Source organism: Schistocerca nitens, chromosome 4 (genome assembly GCF_023898315.1).
Source record: "Schistocerca nitens isolate TAMUIC-IGC-003100 chromosome 4, iqSchNite1.1, whole genome shotgun sequence".
NCBI classification, from domain to species: Eukaryota; Metazoa; Arthropoda; class Insecta; order Orthoptera; family Acrididae; genus Schistocerca; species Schistocerca nitens.
Window position 1 is genome coordinate 951738571 of NC_064617.1, and position 14331 is coordinate 951752901.

A 14331-nucleotide genomic window follows, 5' to 3' on the forward strand; every position below is an offset into this window, starting at 1 on the left:
AAGGACATCACACACATCCATGCCCGATGCAGGATTCGAACCGGCGACCGCAGCAGCGGCGCGGTTCCGGAGTGAAGCGCCTATAACTGCTCGGCCACAGCGCCCGGCGCGGACATGTGAACTGAAATCTCCCTGCAATGTGAGACTGACTCAACAACAGTGTGATAATGGCATTGTTATGTTCTATATTAATAACAACGGGAAAATGCCCCTCTTGGAGAACAAAAAAGGCGAATATGTTCCTCTTTAAAAGACTCTGACAGAAAAGTGGGAACAGGTTGCGTCAATCCTTAGGACGGCTTCCTCACCAAAAATTTTGGCATGCGAACATATTCGCGATCTTCAACTTTTGTAGTCCTGTCTTCCTCAGTTGCGTGTAATATTACGGTATATTGATAATTTTTACTTTATTGACTGTCTGACCACACCTGAATGAAACACAATTTTCGTGTCATATGCGTTTCGCCTTTATTTTCTGCAAGGCATCTTCAGTGGCTTGGAATATGTACATATTTTTGCCGACTATAGTCGGCGCACGAGCGATGGGACATAGCATTTCCGAGGTAGCAACGAAGTGGCAATTTTCCCATAGGACGATTTCACGAATGTACCGTGAATATCAGGAATTTCACAACATCAAATCACTGACATCGCTGCGGCCGGAAAAAGATCCTGGAAGAGCGGGACCAAAAACGACTGAAGAGAATCGTCCACGGTGACAGAAGTGCAACCCTTCAGAAAATTGCTGCAGATTTCGATGCTGGGCCATCAACAAGTGCGAACGATTCAACGAAACATCATCGATATGGGACCCTTGCTACATCTAGGCACGGCTCTGATAAGTGACACACACGGAAGCATCCTGTCTGATCAATTGCATCCATTCATGTCCATTATGCATTCCGATGGACTTGGGCAATTCCAGTAGGACAATGCGACCCCCCCCCCACCCCACACGTCGAGAATTGCTGCAGAGTGGCTCCAGGGACATCCGCTGACAAGCAAACTCTCCAGACGTGAACTTCATTGAGCATATGTGGGATGCTTTGCAACGTGCTGTTCAGAAGAGATCTCCACCCCCTCGTACTCTTCCGGATTCATGATTCATGGACAGACCTGTAGGATTTACCGTGTCAGTTCCCTCCAGCACTATTTCAGATATTAGTCGTGTCCATGCCAAGTCGTGTTGCGGCATTTCTGTGTGCTCGCGGGGGCTCTACACGGTATTAGGTAGGTGTACCAGTTTCTTCGGCTCTGCAGTGTAGTTGTACTGCGACACGCCTAATTCAGTTTCTCAAGCAGAAGCGGATGAGTTAAAAATCTGAAATGGTCGTAGAACGGGAATGATAGGTCTCCGGACAGGGACTGCTATTCAAAGTATTATGTACGCGCTCCCATCTACAAGTCCTTGAACGGGCATTTCAGAAAACCCTATATACTTTGACACATATAGACAACAAATACATACGAGTAATGTAAGGTTAATTAAAAATCGTCTGCTTTAAATTTTTTTCTGGATACGCTGCCCATCGATCACAATTCGCTGAAAACACCCGAAATATGATTTGTTTCTTGGAAGAGTAAAAATGATATTAGGAATATTCTACTGAATTTGGAGCCGTCCCCATTTTATAAAACTTTTCACTGTCATTTTTAGCTCTTCTCAGGCATGTTCAGAAACAATCCAGGTAATTTTTTGTCATTGTAGTACGACTTTGGATATATTCGTATAGGTGCGAACCGCCCATTTACATAGACAGCGCTTCATGAAGTTTAATTGCTGAAAAACTCATGACTAAAAATGTAGTTTGCCAGCCTGAGAACCTATGTAATGTCTCTAGAAGCCTTTGTCATGTGTTCATTATGTCAGTTAAAATTACACTTACATCTCAGACAGTATACTACGTCCATGTTTTACGGGCATAACTTTGAACCTCAGGATCTCGGTAACTAAGGACATCAAAAATGTTCCAAGGTTTCCCAAAAACATTATCTTAAAAGCATGTGGTAAACATCTGGACGGTTTGACTTGAACAGAAAATATAGAACTGAACAAACTGTGCTTTTATAAGCTGTCCAAGCTCCACCCTAGACCAAATGCAAAAGAACCAGTCTATTTGCTCAATTTTTCTGGGCTGGATGAATACACACTTCCTATAGCCCAGGAAAACAGAGATACTTCTGATAACCAAAAATCATGGTTTTTGGGTGTATCTTGATAATGGATATACATTTTCGGAACCGGGAAGAAGGCCTTTCTAGGTGAATGTCTAAAGAATGTACGGTTAAAATTTCAGTCATTTGCTATGGTTATTTATTTTCATAATTGCGGTACACGGTGCAAATACGGTTATAAACCAGATTTCACAGTTTCGTGTTCAAGTATTGTAGCTTTTAACCTCTGGAACTAGACAATAATTTTGTCCCCGAGATTATCATCTGGAGAAGATATGGTAAAAACTTCGACCATCTGCCATGAACAGAAATTATAGAAGTGGCCATCTGAACAATGGGTACTTTTCTTACCCAAAAAACGTGATTCTTCGGGGTTTCCTCAGGAACTGCCCATGAACAAACGGTACTTTTATCAGCCGCCCAAGGTACACCCTAGACCACACCAAAGGCAAAAGAACCAATCTGTTTGCTTAATTTTTCTGGACTGGAGGAATACACACTTCCTACAGGACAGGAAAACTGAGGAAATATTAAAATTTTGACCACTTACATCTACGTCTACATCTACATTTATACTCCGCAAGCCACCCAACGGTGTGTGGCGGAGAGCAGTTTACGTGCCACTGTCATTACCTCCGTTTCCTGTTCCAGTCGCATATGGTTCGCGGGAAGAACGACTGCCGGAAAGCCGCCGTGCGCGGTCGAATCTCTCTAATTTTACATTCGTGATCTCCTCGGGAGGAATAAGTAGGGGTAAGCAATATATTCGATACCTCATCCAGAAACGCACCCTCTCGAAACCTGGACAGCAAGCAACACCGCGATGCAGAGCGCCTCTCTTGCAGAGTCTGCCACTTGAGTTTGCTAAACATCTCCGTAACGCCATCATGCTTACCAAATAACCCCGTGACGAAACTCGCCGCTCTTCTTTGGATCTTTTCTATCTCCTGCGTCAACTCGATCTGGTACGGATCCCACACTGATGAGCAATACTCAAGTATAGGTCGAACGAGTGTTTTGTAAGCAACCTCCTTTGTTGATGGACTACATTTTCTAAGGACTCTCCCAATGAATCTCAACCTGGCACCCGCCTTACCAACAATTAATTTTATATGATCATCCCACTTTGAATCGTTCCGTATGTATACTTCCAGATATTTTACAGAAGTAACTGCTACCAGTGTTTGTTCCACTATTATATAATCATACAATAAAGGATCCTTCTTTCTATTCGCAATACATTACATTTGTCTATGTTAAGGGTCAGTTGCCACTCCTTGTACCAAGTGCCTATCCGCTGCAGATCTTCCTGCATTTCGCTGCAATTTTCTAATGCTGCAATTTCTCTGTATACTACAGCATCATCCGCAAAAAGACGCATGGAACTCCCGACACTATCTACTAGGTCATTTATATATATTGTGAAAAGCAATGGTCACATAACACTCCCCTGTGGCACGCCAGAGGTTACTTTAACGTCTGTTGACGTCTCTCTATTGAGAACAACATGCTGTGTTCTGTTTGCTAAAAACTCTTCAATCCAGCCACACAGCTGGTCTGATGTTCCGAGGCTCTAACTTTGTTTATCGGGTGACAGTGCGGAACTGTATCGAACGCCTTCCGGAAGTCAAGGAAAACTGCATCTACCTGGGAGCCTGTATCTACACTCCTGGAAATTGAAATAAGAACACCGTGACTTCATTGTCCCAGGAAGGGGAAACTTTATTGACACGTTCCTGGGGTCAGATACATCACATGATCACACTGACAGAACCACAGGCACATAGACACAGGCAACAGAGCATGCACAATGTCGGCACTAGTACAGTGTATATCCACCTTTCGCAGCAATGCAGGCTGCTATTCTCCCATGGAGACGATCGTAGAGATGCTGGATGTAGTCCTGTGGAACGGCTTGCCATGCCATTTCCACCTGGCGCCTCAGTTGGACCAGCGTTCGTGCTGGACGTGCAGACCGCGTGAGACGACGCTTCATCCAGTCCCAAACATGCTCAATGGGGGACAGATCCTGAGATCTTGCTGGCCAGGGTAGTTGACTTACACCTTCTAGAGCACGTTGGGTGGCACGGGATACATGCGGACGTGCATTGTCCTGTTGGAACAGCAAGTTCCCTTGCCGGTCTAGGAATGGTAGAACGATGGGTTCGATGACGGTTTGGATGTACCGTGCACTATTCAGTGTCCCCTCGACGATCACCAGTGGTGTACGGCCAGTGTAGGAGATCGCTCCCCACACGATGATGCCGGGTGTTGGCCCTGTGTGCCTCGGTCGTATGCAGTCCTGATTGTGGCGCTCACCTGCACGGCGCCAAACACGCATACGACCATCATTGGCACCAAGGCAGAAGCGACTCTCATCGCTGAAGACGACACGTCTCCATTCGTCCCTCCATTCACGCCTGTCGCGACACCACTGGAGGCGGGCTGCACGATGTTGGGGCGTGAGCGGAAGACGGCCTAACGGTGTGCGGGACCGTAGCCCAGCTTCATGGAGACGGTTGCGAATGGTCCTCGCCGATACTCCAGGAGCAACAGTGTCCCTAATTTGCTGGGAAGTGGCGGTGCGGTCCCCTACGGCAATGCGTAGGATCCTACGGTCTTGGCGTGCATCCGTGCGTCGCTGCGGTCCGGTCCCAGGTCGACGGGCACGTGCACCTTCCGCCGACCACTGGCGACAACATCGATGTACTGTGGAGACCTCACGCCCCACGTGTTGAGCAATTCGGCGGTACGTCCACCCGACATCCCGCATGCCCACTATACGCCCTCGCTCAAAGTCCGTCAACTGCACATACGTTTCACGTCCACGCTGTCGCGGCATGCTACCAGTGTTAAAGACTGCGATGGAGCTCCGTATGCCACGGCAAACTGGCTGACACTGACGGCGGCGGTGCACAAATGCTGCGCAGCTAGCGCCATTCGACGGCCAACACCGCGGTTCCTGGTGTGTCCGCTGTGCCGTGCGTGTGATCATTGCTTGTACAGCCCTCTCGCAGTGTCCGGGGCAAGTATGGTGGGTCTGACACACCGGTGTCAATGTGTTCTTTTTTCCATTTCCAGGAGTGTAATATTTTCTGGGTCTCATGAACAAATAAAGCGAGTTGGGTCTCACACGATCGCTGTTTCCGGAATCCGTGTTGATTCCTACAGAGTAGATTCTGGGTTTCCAGAAATGACATGATACGCGAGCAAAAAACATGTTCTAAAATTCTACAACAGATCGATGGTGGAGATATAGGCCTATAGTTTTGCGCATCTGCTCGACAACCCTTGTTGAAAACTGTAACTACCTGTGCTCTTTTCCAATCATTTGGAACCTTCCGTTCCTCTAGAGACTTGCGGTATATGGCTCTTAGAAGGGGGCAAGTTCTTTCGCGTACTCTGTGTAGAATCGAATTGGTAATCCGTCATGTCCAGTGGACTTTCCTCTGTTGAGTGATTTCAGTTGCTTTTCTATTCCTTGGGCACTTATTTCGATGTCAGCCATTTTTTCGTTCGTGCGAGGATTTAGAAATGGAACTGCAGTGCGGTCTTCCTCCGTGAAACAGCTTTCGAAAAAGGTGTTTAGTATTTCAGCTTTACGCGTGTCATCCTCTGTTTCAATGCCATCATAATCCCAGAGTGTCTGGATATGCTGTTTCGATCCACTTACTGATTTAACGTAAGACCAGAACTTCCTAGGATTTTCTGTGAAGTCGGAACATAGAACTTTACTTTCGAATTCACTGACTCTTCAGGCATAACCCTCCTTACGCTAACTTTGACATCCTTTAACTTCTGTTTGTCTGAGAGGTTTTGGCTGCGGTTAAACTTGGAGTGAAGCTCTCTTTGCTTTTGCAGCAGTTTCCTATCTTTGTTGTTGAACCACGGTGGGTTTTTCCCGTCCCTCAAAGTTTTACTCGGCACGTACCTGTCTAAAACGCATTTTACGATTGCCTTGAACCTTTTCCGTAAACACTCAACATTGTTAGTGTCGGAAAAGAAATTTTCTTTTTGATCCGTTAGGTAGACTGGAATCTGCCTCCTATTACTCTTGCTTTACAGTAGGATAGCTACAGTATGCTCGTTCTGCCGAAGGGTACACAAACAGTCGTTAAGCCAAGGACTATCTAGAACAGTTGATCCCTTATCTATGCAATCATTGGTGTCGTAAATACGATCCCTGAAAAAAATCGAATTTTCGATTGCAGCGTTTTTTGGTACATGTTGCTACTGTGCGCTGCCATACTAGGACCGACTCTTACACAACACGAAGAACGAGGATTCTCCCGCACATTCTACAAGGTTACATCGGTATTTCAGACGTCAACCGAACAGAAGAGAGGAAGGGCTGGCGTGGTTGGGGGAGGTACACTGATTTATGTCGAAATCAGGGTGGATGTAGCGGTAAAGCTGGTGCGGGTTCGCGTGGCCAGTTAATTATATCGTACACCGCAGCGCTGGGGGTCGGCGGTGTATCCTGTGTCCCGTGTCGTGTGTGGGCCACGCCGTCCGCGGTCTGCCGCATAACGGCGACCACATCGTTCCGAAATTTCTGCCATACCCTGCGGCCGCCACACCACTGCCCCAGAGGTCTGGCGCGTGCGTCCATCCACCCTCCACGTCCATAGTGCTGTTTTTTGTTTAGCCACAGTACGAGTGACATGTTCATGATTCTAATGTACACTCTTGACAAAAAACGTGAAACAGCCAGTAGGCACAGCGGGATGTCACACATACATACAGTCGGCAGGTACGTAAAGTTAGGTCTGCAATTCTGTGTGACTACTAGAACGGACATCAAAGTGCATTACCATTGTTCGTGATTAGTGTAATGCGTGTCAGATGCTGAGTGATCACTGTGAAGGAGATGCTGCGCAATCGTGTGAGACAGCGTTATCAGCACCTGACAGGGTTTGAAAGGGGCCTCATTTTGGGTCTCCATTCTCTATTTGGCCTGCTGGTCGAACTGTGCAGTACCCAGACTTGCGGGACACTTTTTTGCCAGTCAGGTCATTCACTTCCATTACAACCATACTCTTCAAAACTGTGTGATGCAACCATGCGAAATTTCTTACACGGTCACAAAATAATGGAGCTCGCACAGCAGACTATTCATCTGGATTGACTTCAGAACACTACTTACGAATAATGACAAGCCACAATACAAAACAAAATATAAAAAAGCAAACTTTTGCAACTGTACACTCGCAGAAATTCGGCACATTCGGTGCTGTAGGATCGGCTTGACTAAATTTCCTGTGTTGCTGGGCCTCTGCAGTAGTTCGTGGCACAGACTATTCGACAGCAGCTCAGCCGGTCTGAAGAGAAAGTGAAAGAGTAAATACGAGGGTTGGAACTTAAATAGTAGCAACTATTTATTCACTACCGATACAAAAGAGTTTCATGTTTGCACCTGTTACTGTCCTTGAAAGTACACTCCTGGAAATTGAAATAAGAACACCGTGAATTCATTGTCCCAGGCAGGGGAAACTTTATTGACACATTCCTGGGGTCAGATACATCACATGATCACACTGACAGAACCACAGGCACATAGACACAGGCAACAGAGCATGCACAATGTCGGCACTAGTGCAGTGTATATCCACCTTTCGCAGCAATGCAGGCTGCTATTCTCCCATGGAGACGATCGTAGAGATGCTGGATGTAGTCCTGTGGAACGGCTTGCCATGCCATTTCCACCTGGCGCCTCAGTTGGACCAGCGTTCGTGCTGGACGTGCAGACCGCGTGAGACGACGCTTCATCCAGTCCCAAACATGCTCAATGGGGGACAGATCCGGAGATCTTGCTGGCCAGGGTAGTTGACTTACACCTTCTAGAGCACGTTGGGTGGCACGGGATACATGCGGACGTGCATTGTCCTGTTGGAACAGCAAGTTCCCTTGCCGGTCTAGGAATGGTAGAACGATGGGTTCGATGACGGTTTGGATGTACCGTGCACTATTCAGTGTCCCCTCGACGATCACCAGTGGTGTACGGCCAGTGTAGGAGATCGCTCCCCACACGATGATGCCGGGTGTTGGCCCTGTGTGCCTCGGTCGTATGCAGTCCTGATTGTGGCGCTCACCTGCACGGCGCCAAACACGCATACGACCATCATTGGCACCAAGGCAGAAGCGACTCTCATCGCTGAAGACGACACGTCTCCATTCGTCCCTCCATTCACGCCTGTCGCGACACCACTGGAGGCGGGCTGCACGATGTTGGGGCGTGAGCGGAAGACGGCCTAACGGTGTGCGGGACCGTAGCCCAGCTCCATGGAGACGGTTGCGAATGGTCCTCGCCGATACCCCAGGAGCAACAGTGTCCCTAATTTGCTGGGAAGTGGCGGTGCGGTCCCCTACGGCACTGCGTAGGATCCTACGGTCTTGGCGTGCATCCGTGCGTCGCTGCGGTCCGGTCCCAGGTCGACGGGCACGTGCACCTTCCGCCGACCACTGGCGACAACATCGATGTACTGTGGAGACCTCACGCCCCACGTGTTGAGCAATTCGGCGGTACGTCCACCCGGCCTCCCACATCCCCACTATACGCCCTCGCTCAAAGTCCGTCAACTGTACGTACGGTTCACGTCCACGCTGTCGCGGCATGCTACCAGTGTTAAAGACTGCGATGGAGCTCCGTATGCCACGGCAAACTGGCTGACACTGACGGCGGCGGTGCACAAATGCTGCGCAGCTAGCGCCATTCGACGGCCAACACCGCGGTTCCTGGTGTGTCCGCTGTGCCGTGCGTGTGATCATTGCTTGTACAGCCCTCTCGCAGTGTCCGGAGCAAGTATGGTGGGTCTGACACACCGGTGTCAATGTGTTCTTTTTTCCATTTCCAGGAGTGTAGTAACCAGCGTTGTGTAGAACCCGTGGCTAGCGATGTGGAAGGCGTAGTATACCGTTAGCAGAGCCAGTTGCGAATGGAGCGGTCTACTGCCTGTCGAATTTCTGGAACAGTTCTGAAGCGAACGCCACGAAGTGGTTTCTTCATCTTCGGAATCAAATCAAAGTCACAAGGACTTCAATCCGGCGCTTATGGTGGATGGTACAGTACTTCGCAGAACTATCGATCGAACAGAGCAGCGCCCGCGGATTGTCGCGCAAAATGATAGGTGGGTTGCGCAGAAAGTGTCGCCGCTTCTTTCGCAAAGCTGGTGGCAGGTGATGTTCCAAAAACGAACAGGAAAACTGTGCATTGGCGGTTAGCCGTGGAGGAACTTATGCGTTAGGATAGCACCATCACAGTCGTACACGAGAATCACCATAACTTTAGACCGTTCCATTCGCACCGTCAACAGAACAGGCTCTGCTAACGGTATACTACACCTTCCACATCGCTGGCAACAGGTTCTACACAACGCTGGTGACTAATTTGAAGAACATTAACTGATGCAAAATGGTTCAAATGGCTCTAAGCACTATGGGACTTAACAGAATGGATAAAATGACTCTGAGCACTATGGGATTTAATATCTTAGGTCATCAGCCCCCTAGAACTTAGAACTACTTAAACCTAACTAACCTAAGGACATCACACACATCCATGCCCGAGGCAGGAATCGAACCTGCGACCGTAGCAGCAGCGCGGTAACAGGTGCAGACATGTAACTCTTTTGTATAGGTTGTGAATAAATAGTCGCCACTATTTAAGTTCCAACCCTCGTAGTTATGTTCAAATGTGTGTGAAATCCTATGGGACTTAACTGCTAAGGTCATCAGTCTCTAAGCTTACACACTACTTAACCTAAATTATCCTAAGGACAGACACACACACCCATGAACGAGGGAGGAGTCGAACCTTCGCCGGGACCAGCCGCCTCGTAGTCCTAAAATGATCAAAACGTAAATGTTTCTGTTACAATGTCGACCCAATGCTCTAAACGGCGAAAATCGTTTTCAAATAACGAAAAAAATTATGAAATATGAGAATGGTAGATGTCAATTAAGTGAACTTTTGTCTGGAGCACTTTTGTCTGGAGGGTAAATTTCAAAGAGAAAAAACCGGGACATTTGAGTTTACACTTTATACCTAACTTTATTACTACACCTACGCCTACCTTTCTTGCCAGTTATCGTAATATTTTGAACTCGATACTAAGGCTATGACGACGCAGCATCTGAGAAACGCACAGAAAATATGTATCTTCATTGGCCTTCCCGGTTAGGCGTGCGGTCTAACGCACTGCTTTCCGAGCGGGAAGGCGTGACAGTCCCTGGCACGAATCCGCCCGACGGATTAGTGTCGAGGTCCGGTGTGCCGGCCAGTCTGTGGATTGTTTTTAAGGCGGTTTTCCATCTGCCTCGGCGAGTGCGGGCTGGTTCCCCTTATTCCACCTCAGTTACACTATGTCGGTAATTGCTGCGCAAACACTTTCTCCACGTACGCGTACACCATAGTTTCTCTACCACACAATCATAGGGGTTACACTCGTCTGGTGTGAGACGTTCCCCGGGGGGGGGGGGGGGGGGTCCACTGGGGGCCGAACTACACAATAACCCTGGGTTCAGTGTGGGGCGGCAGTGGTGTGAGTGGACTGCTGTAGCCTGTTGTGAACCACTGAGGGCTGCGGCGGGGACGGAGCCTCTCCGTCGTTTCTAGGTCCCCAGTTCCATACAATACAATACAATGTATCTTCGTTTTGCGAATCGGAAAGAATATGTAGCTACGTTACACACAAATAATATTCTTTTCTTCAGAAATAAGAGCGACTGATACATAGTTTTGATTGTAATATCCTGGATATGTTTTCTGCGTCGTTTAGCCAGTTACTACATACTCAGGTACAATTTAATCCTAGAAACAGTGTAATGATACCAATCAGTAATCAGATGCAAATTATACCTTTCGTTCTAAAATTTAAGATTTCGTATGACTGTAGAGAATCGGGCAACCACGAATACACACCAAACAATATTCAAGAAGCACTACTAACATACGCCGCGTCGTTCGCATTCTTCATAGAGTTAACTTCCCTGTGGGTGCAGTCCCGTTAGGAGAAATGGTTTAAGTGATGCTCGTTTATACCTCCTTTGGCTCTGGTTTTGATTTTGCTTGTGTCGAGGGCCATAAAGTGGAAGGTCGGTACGTTTCAACATATCTTTTAGTCTCTCCTTAGGCATAAGACGAGTTAAACGAAATACGGTAGGCCTATAGGTGTTACTGTAAAACGCTGCTGGGGGCGGGTTGCACACCGTCCAACAACAACAACGTAACCACACAACAACAACAACGCCGTGATTTTGCGACTCGCTCGATGTAGCAGATATTGAACCAGGACCTTTCACTATTTCTATTTTGCTTCTTTTTCACTGTTTAATACACCTACTTCTTGTTTTCATGTTTTAACTGTGTTCAGTTTTTGACGGCCTATTCACACTGGGCCATGTTACCACTATCCCTTGGCGGGGGGAGCCTTGTCAGCAACAGCTGAAGTCGCCAGATTGCTCCAAACGATTACGTTAAAAGTCTTTGATATTTGGAGTAGGATTAATAAGAACAAAACTTGTGACCTTGAAACGCTCATTGCTTATTATTGTTATTTACAGCAGACAATTGCAAATTCTCATCAGTTATTTCACAAAAGTTTATGTTCAAGACCTCGAAAATTGTAACAGGTCAGGCAGTATATAAATAATTACACTGAAGCGCCAAAGAAACTGGTATACGCATGCGTATTCATATACAGAGATATGTCAACAGGCAAAATACGGCGATGCGGTCGGCAACGCCTATATAAGACAAGAAGTGACCGGCGTAGTTCTTAGATCCGTTACTGCTGCTACAACGGCAGGTTATCAACATTTAAGTGAGTTTCAACGTGGTGTCATAGTCTGCACACGAGCGATGTTGTACATCATCTCCAAGGTAGCGATGAAATGAGGCTTTTCCCTTAAGACCATTTCAAAAGTGTGCCGTGAATATGAGGAATCCAGTAAAACATCAAATCTCCGAAATCGTTGCGGCCGAAAAAAGATCCTTCAAGACCGGGAACAACGACGAATGAAGAGAATCGTTCAACGTGACAGAAGTGCAACCCTTCCGCAAATTTCTACAGATTTCAAAGCTGGGCGATCAACATGTGTCAGCGTGCGTATCATTCAACGAAATTTCATCGATATGGGTTTCCGGAGTCGAAGGCCCACTCGTTTAACCTTGATGACTTCACGACACAAAGCTTTACGCCTCACCTGGGCCAGTCAACACTGATAATGACTGGAAACATGTTGCCTGGTCGGACGAGTCTCGTTTCAAACTGTATCTAGCGGATGGACGTGTACTGGTATGGAGTCAACCTCATGAATCAATGGACCCTGCATGTCAGCAGGGGACTGTTGAAGCTGGTGGAGGCTCTGTAATGGTGTGACGCGTGTGCAGTTTGAGTGAGATGAGACACCTGATACGTCTAGATATGACTCTAACAGGTAACACGTACGTAAGCATCCTATCTGATAACCTACATCCATTCATGCCCATTGTACATTCCGATGGACTTGGACAAATCCAGCAGGACAATGCGACACCTCACACATCCAGAATTGCTACAGAGTGGCTCCAGCAACACCCTTTTGAGTTGAAACACTTCCGCTGGCAACCAAACTCCCCATCTATGCACATTATTGAGCATATCTGGGATGGCTTTCAATATGCTGTTCTTCAGAGTTTTCTACCGCGTCGTACTCCTATGAATTTATGGTCAGCCCTGTGGGATTCATGACGTCATTTCCCTCCAGCACTGCTTCAGACGTTAGTCGAGTCCATGCCACGTCGTGTTCCAGCACTACACGATATTAAGCAGGTGTACCAGTTTCTTTGGCTCTTCACTTTAATACATAGGAGCGTAGGAGCGTCAAGTAAAACAGCTTTCTACATTTTGTGAACGCGTGAAGACTACGGAGCGTAAGCCACGCTCGATGGTCTCTGCATCGTATCCTGTACTCAGAAAGGCAATAAGCTTGATTTATTGGAGGAGGTGGAAAGCCTTAAAGATACGTACACGATAGACGAACGTTTGCTGAACGACTAGGCCTCATTCCATTGCTCGCCTGTGTGCCCGGCTTGACGCTCCTGTTGTGAAGTTGCGGCGGCATCTCTGTGTATTATGTTTCAATGTGTGGACTTCCTTGTGAGTGTGGTCCTACCATTGCACCATTGTGGCCTGCTGCTACGAATTTATTAAGGTATGTTTCGCTCAGTTTGATTATTTAGTTAACAATCTATCCAGTGGTTACACGATGTTACAACTACTATTTGTATTTGACTCGGTCTCTTCTCGCTCATCTGACTCGACGCATGTGTCAGAATAGCACAGAGCCGTTGTATGGTTATTTAAAAAGTTAGAAAAGTAAAATTTTAAGGTCAGTAACAGTTAATAAAATTTTCTCGGGCTTCCATCCGTGTCAGGTGGTTAGAATCCCACGAACTTTCGACCGAGCTTTTTCCGGTCATTGTCAAGTGGTAAGACTGATTGCTGTGTCGCCGGGGGCGCGTCTTTATATAGGCGCACTGCTGGCTGTGACGTCACTGGTGCTCTCTTCCTCGCCATATACGGTAATCTTTTCATTCCGCGTCCGTCGCTCCCGTTTTAACATCGTGACAGCCGGGTCCCAGGCTGTGCTGAGCTGAAAACCTCCGCCATTGTTGATGGTGTTTTCAGAGGTTTTTATTTCAATAGCTTATTTTACGACGCTATCCCAATATCCCTTCGTCTTCATAACGACAGATGTTTCGTCAAACAGAATTCGGTGTCCGTTTTCTAAGGTGTATTCTGCCACGGCTGATTTTTCTGGATAGCGTAGGCGTAAGCACCTCTCGTGTTCCGTCCGGCGTTGCTCCACCGTGCGTACTGTATGGCCGGCGTAGTAACAGCCACACTGACATGGTATCTTGTACACTCCAGGCGTTCTAAGACCTAGGTCGTCCTTCCCATATCGCCGCGAAACCATGCATTCATACACGTGAGTAACAGTTATTTGCCGGCCGGGGTGGCCGAGCGGTTCTAGGCGCTACAGTCTGGAACTGCGCGACCGCTACGGTCGCAGGTTCGAATCCTGCCTCGGGCATGGATGTGAGTGATGTTCTTACAGGGTGTTTCAAAAATGACCGGTATATTTGAAACGGCAATAAAAACTAAACGAGCAGCG

General features: G+C 47.5%; 1 protein-coding gene across 1 annotated transcript in view; it reads right to left on the bottom strand.

The window, feature by feature from the left end:
* LOC126252715 (Kv channel-interacting protein 4-like) overlaps positions 1-13278 on the bottom strand; it is a 132364-nt gene extending 119086 nt beyond the window's left edge. The window contains exon 1 of the mRNA XM_049953616.1: positions 13185-13278. Coding sequence (XP_049809573.1) covers positions 13185-13278 — 94 coding nt within the window. The remainder of the gene's footprint in view (positions 1-13184) is intronic.
* Between the last annotated feature and the right edge of the window lie 1053 nt (positions 13279-14331).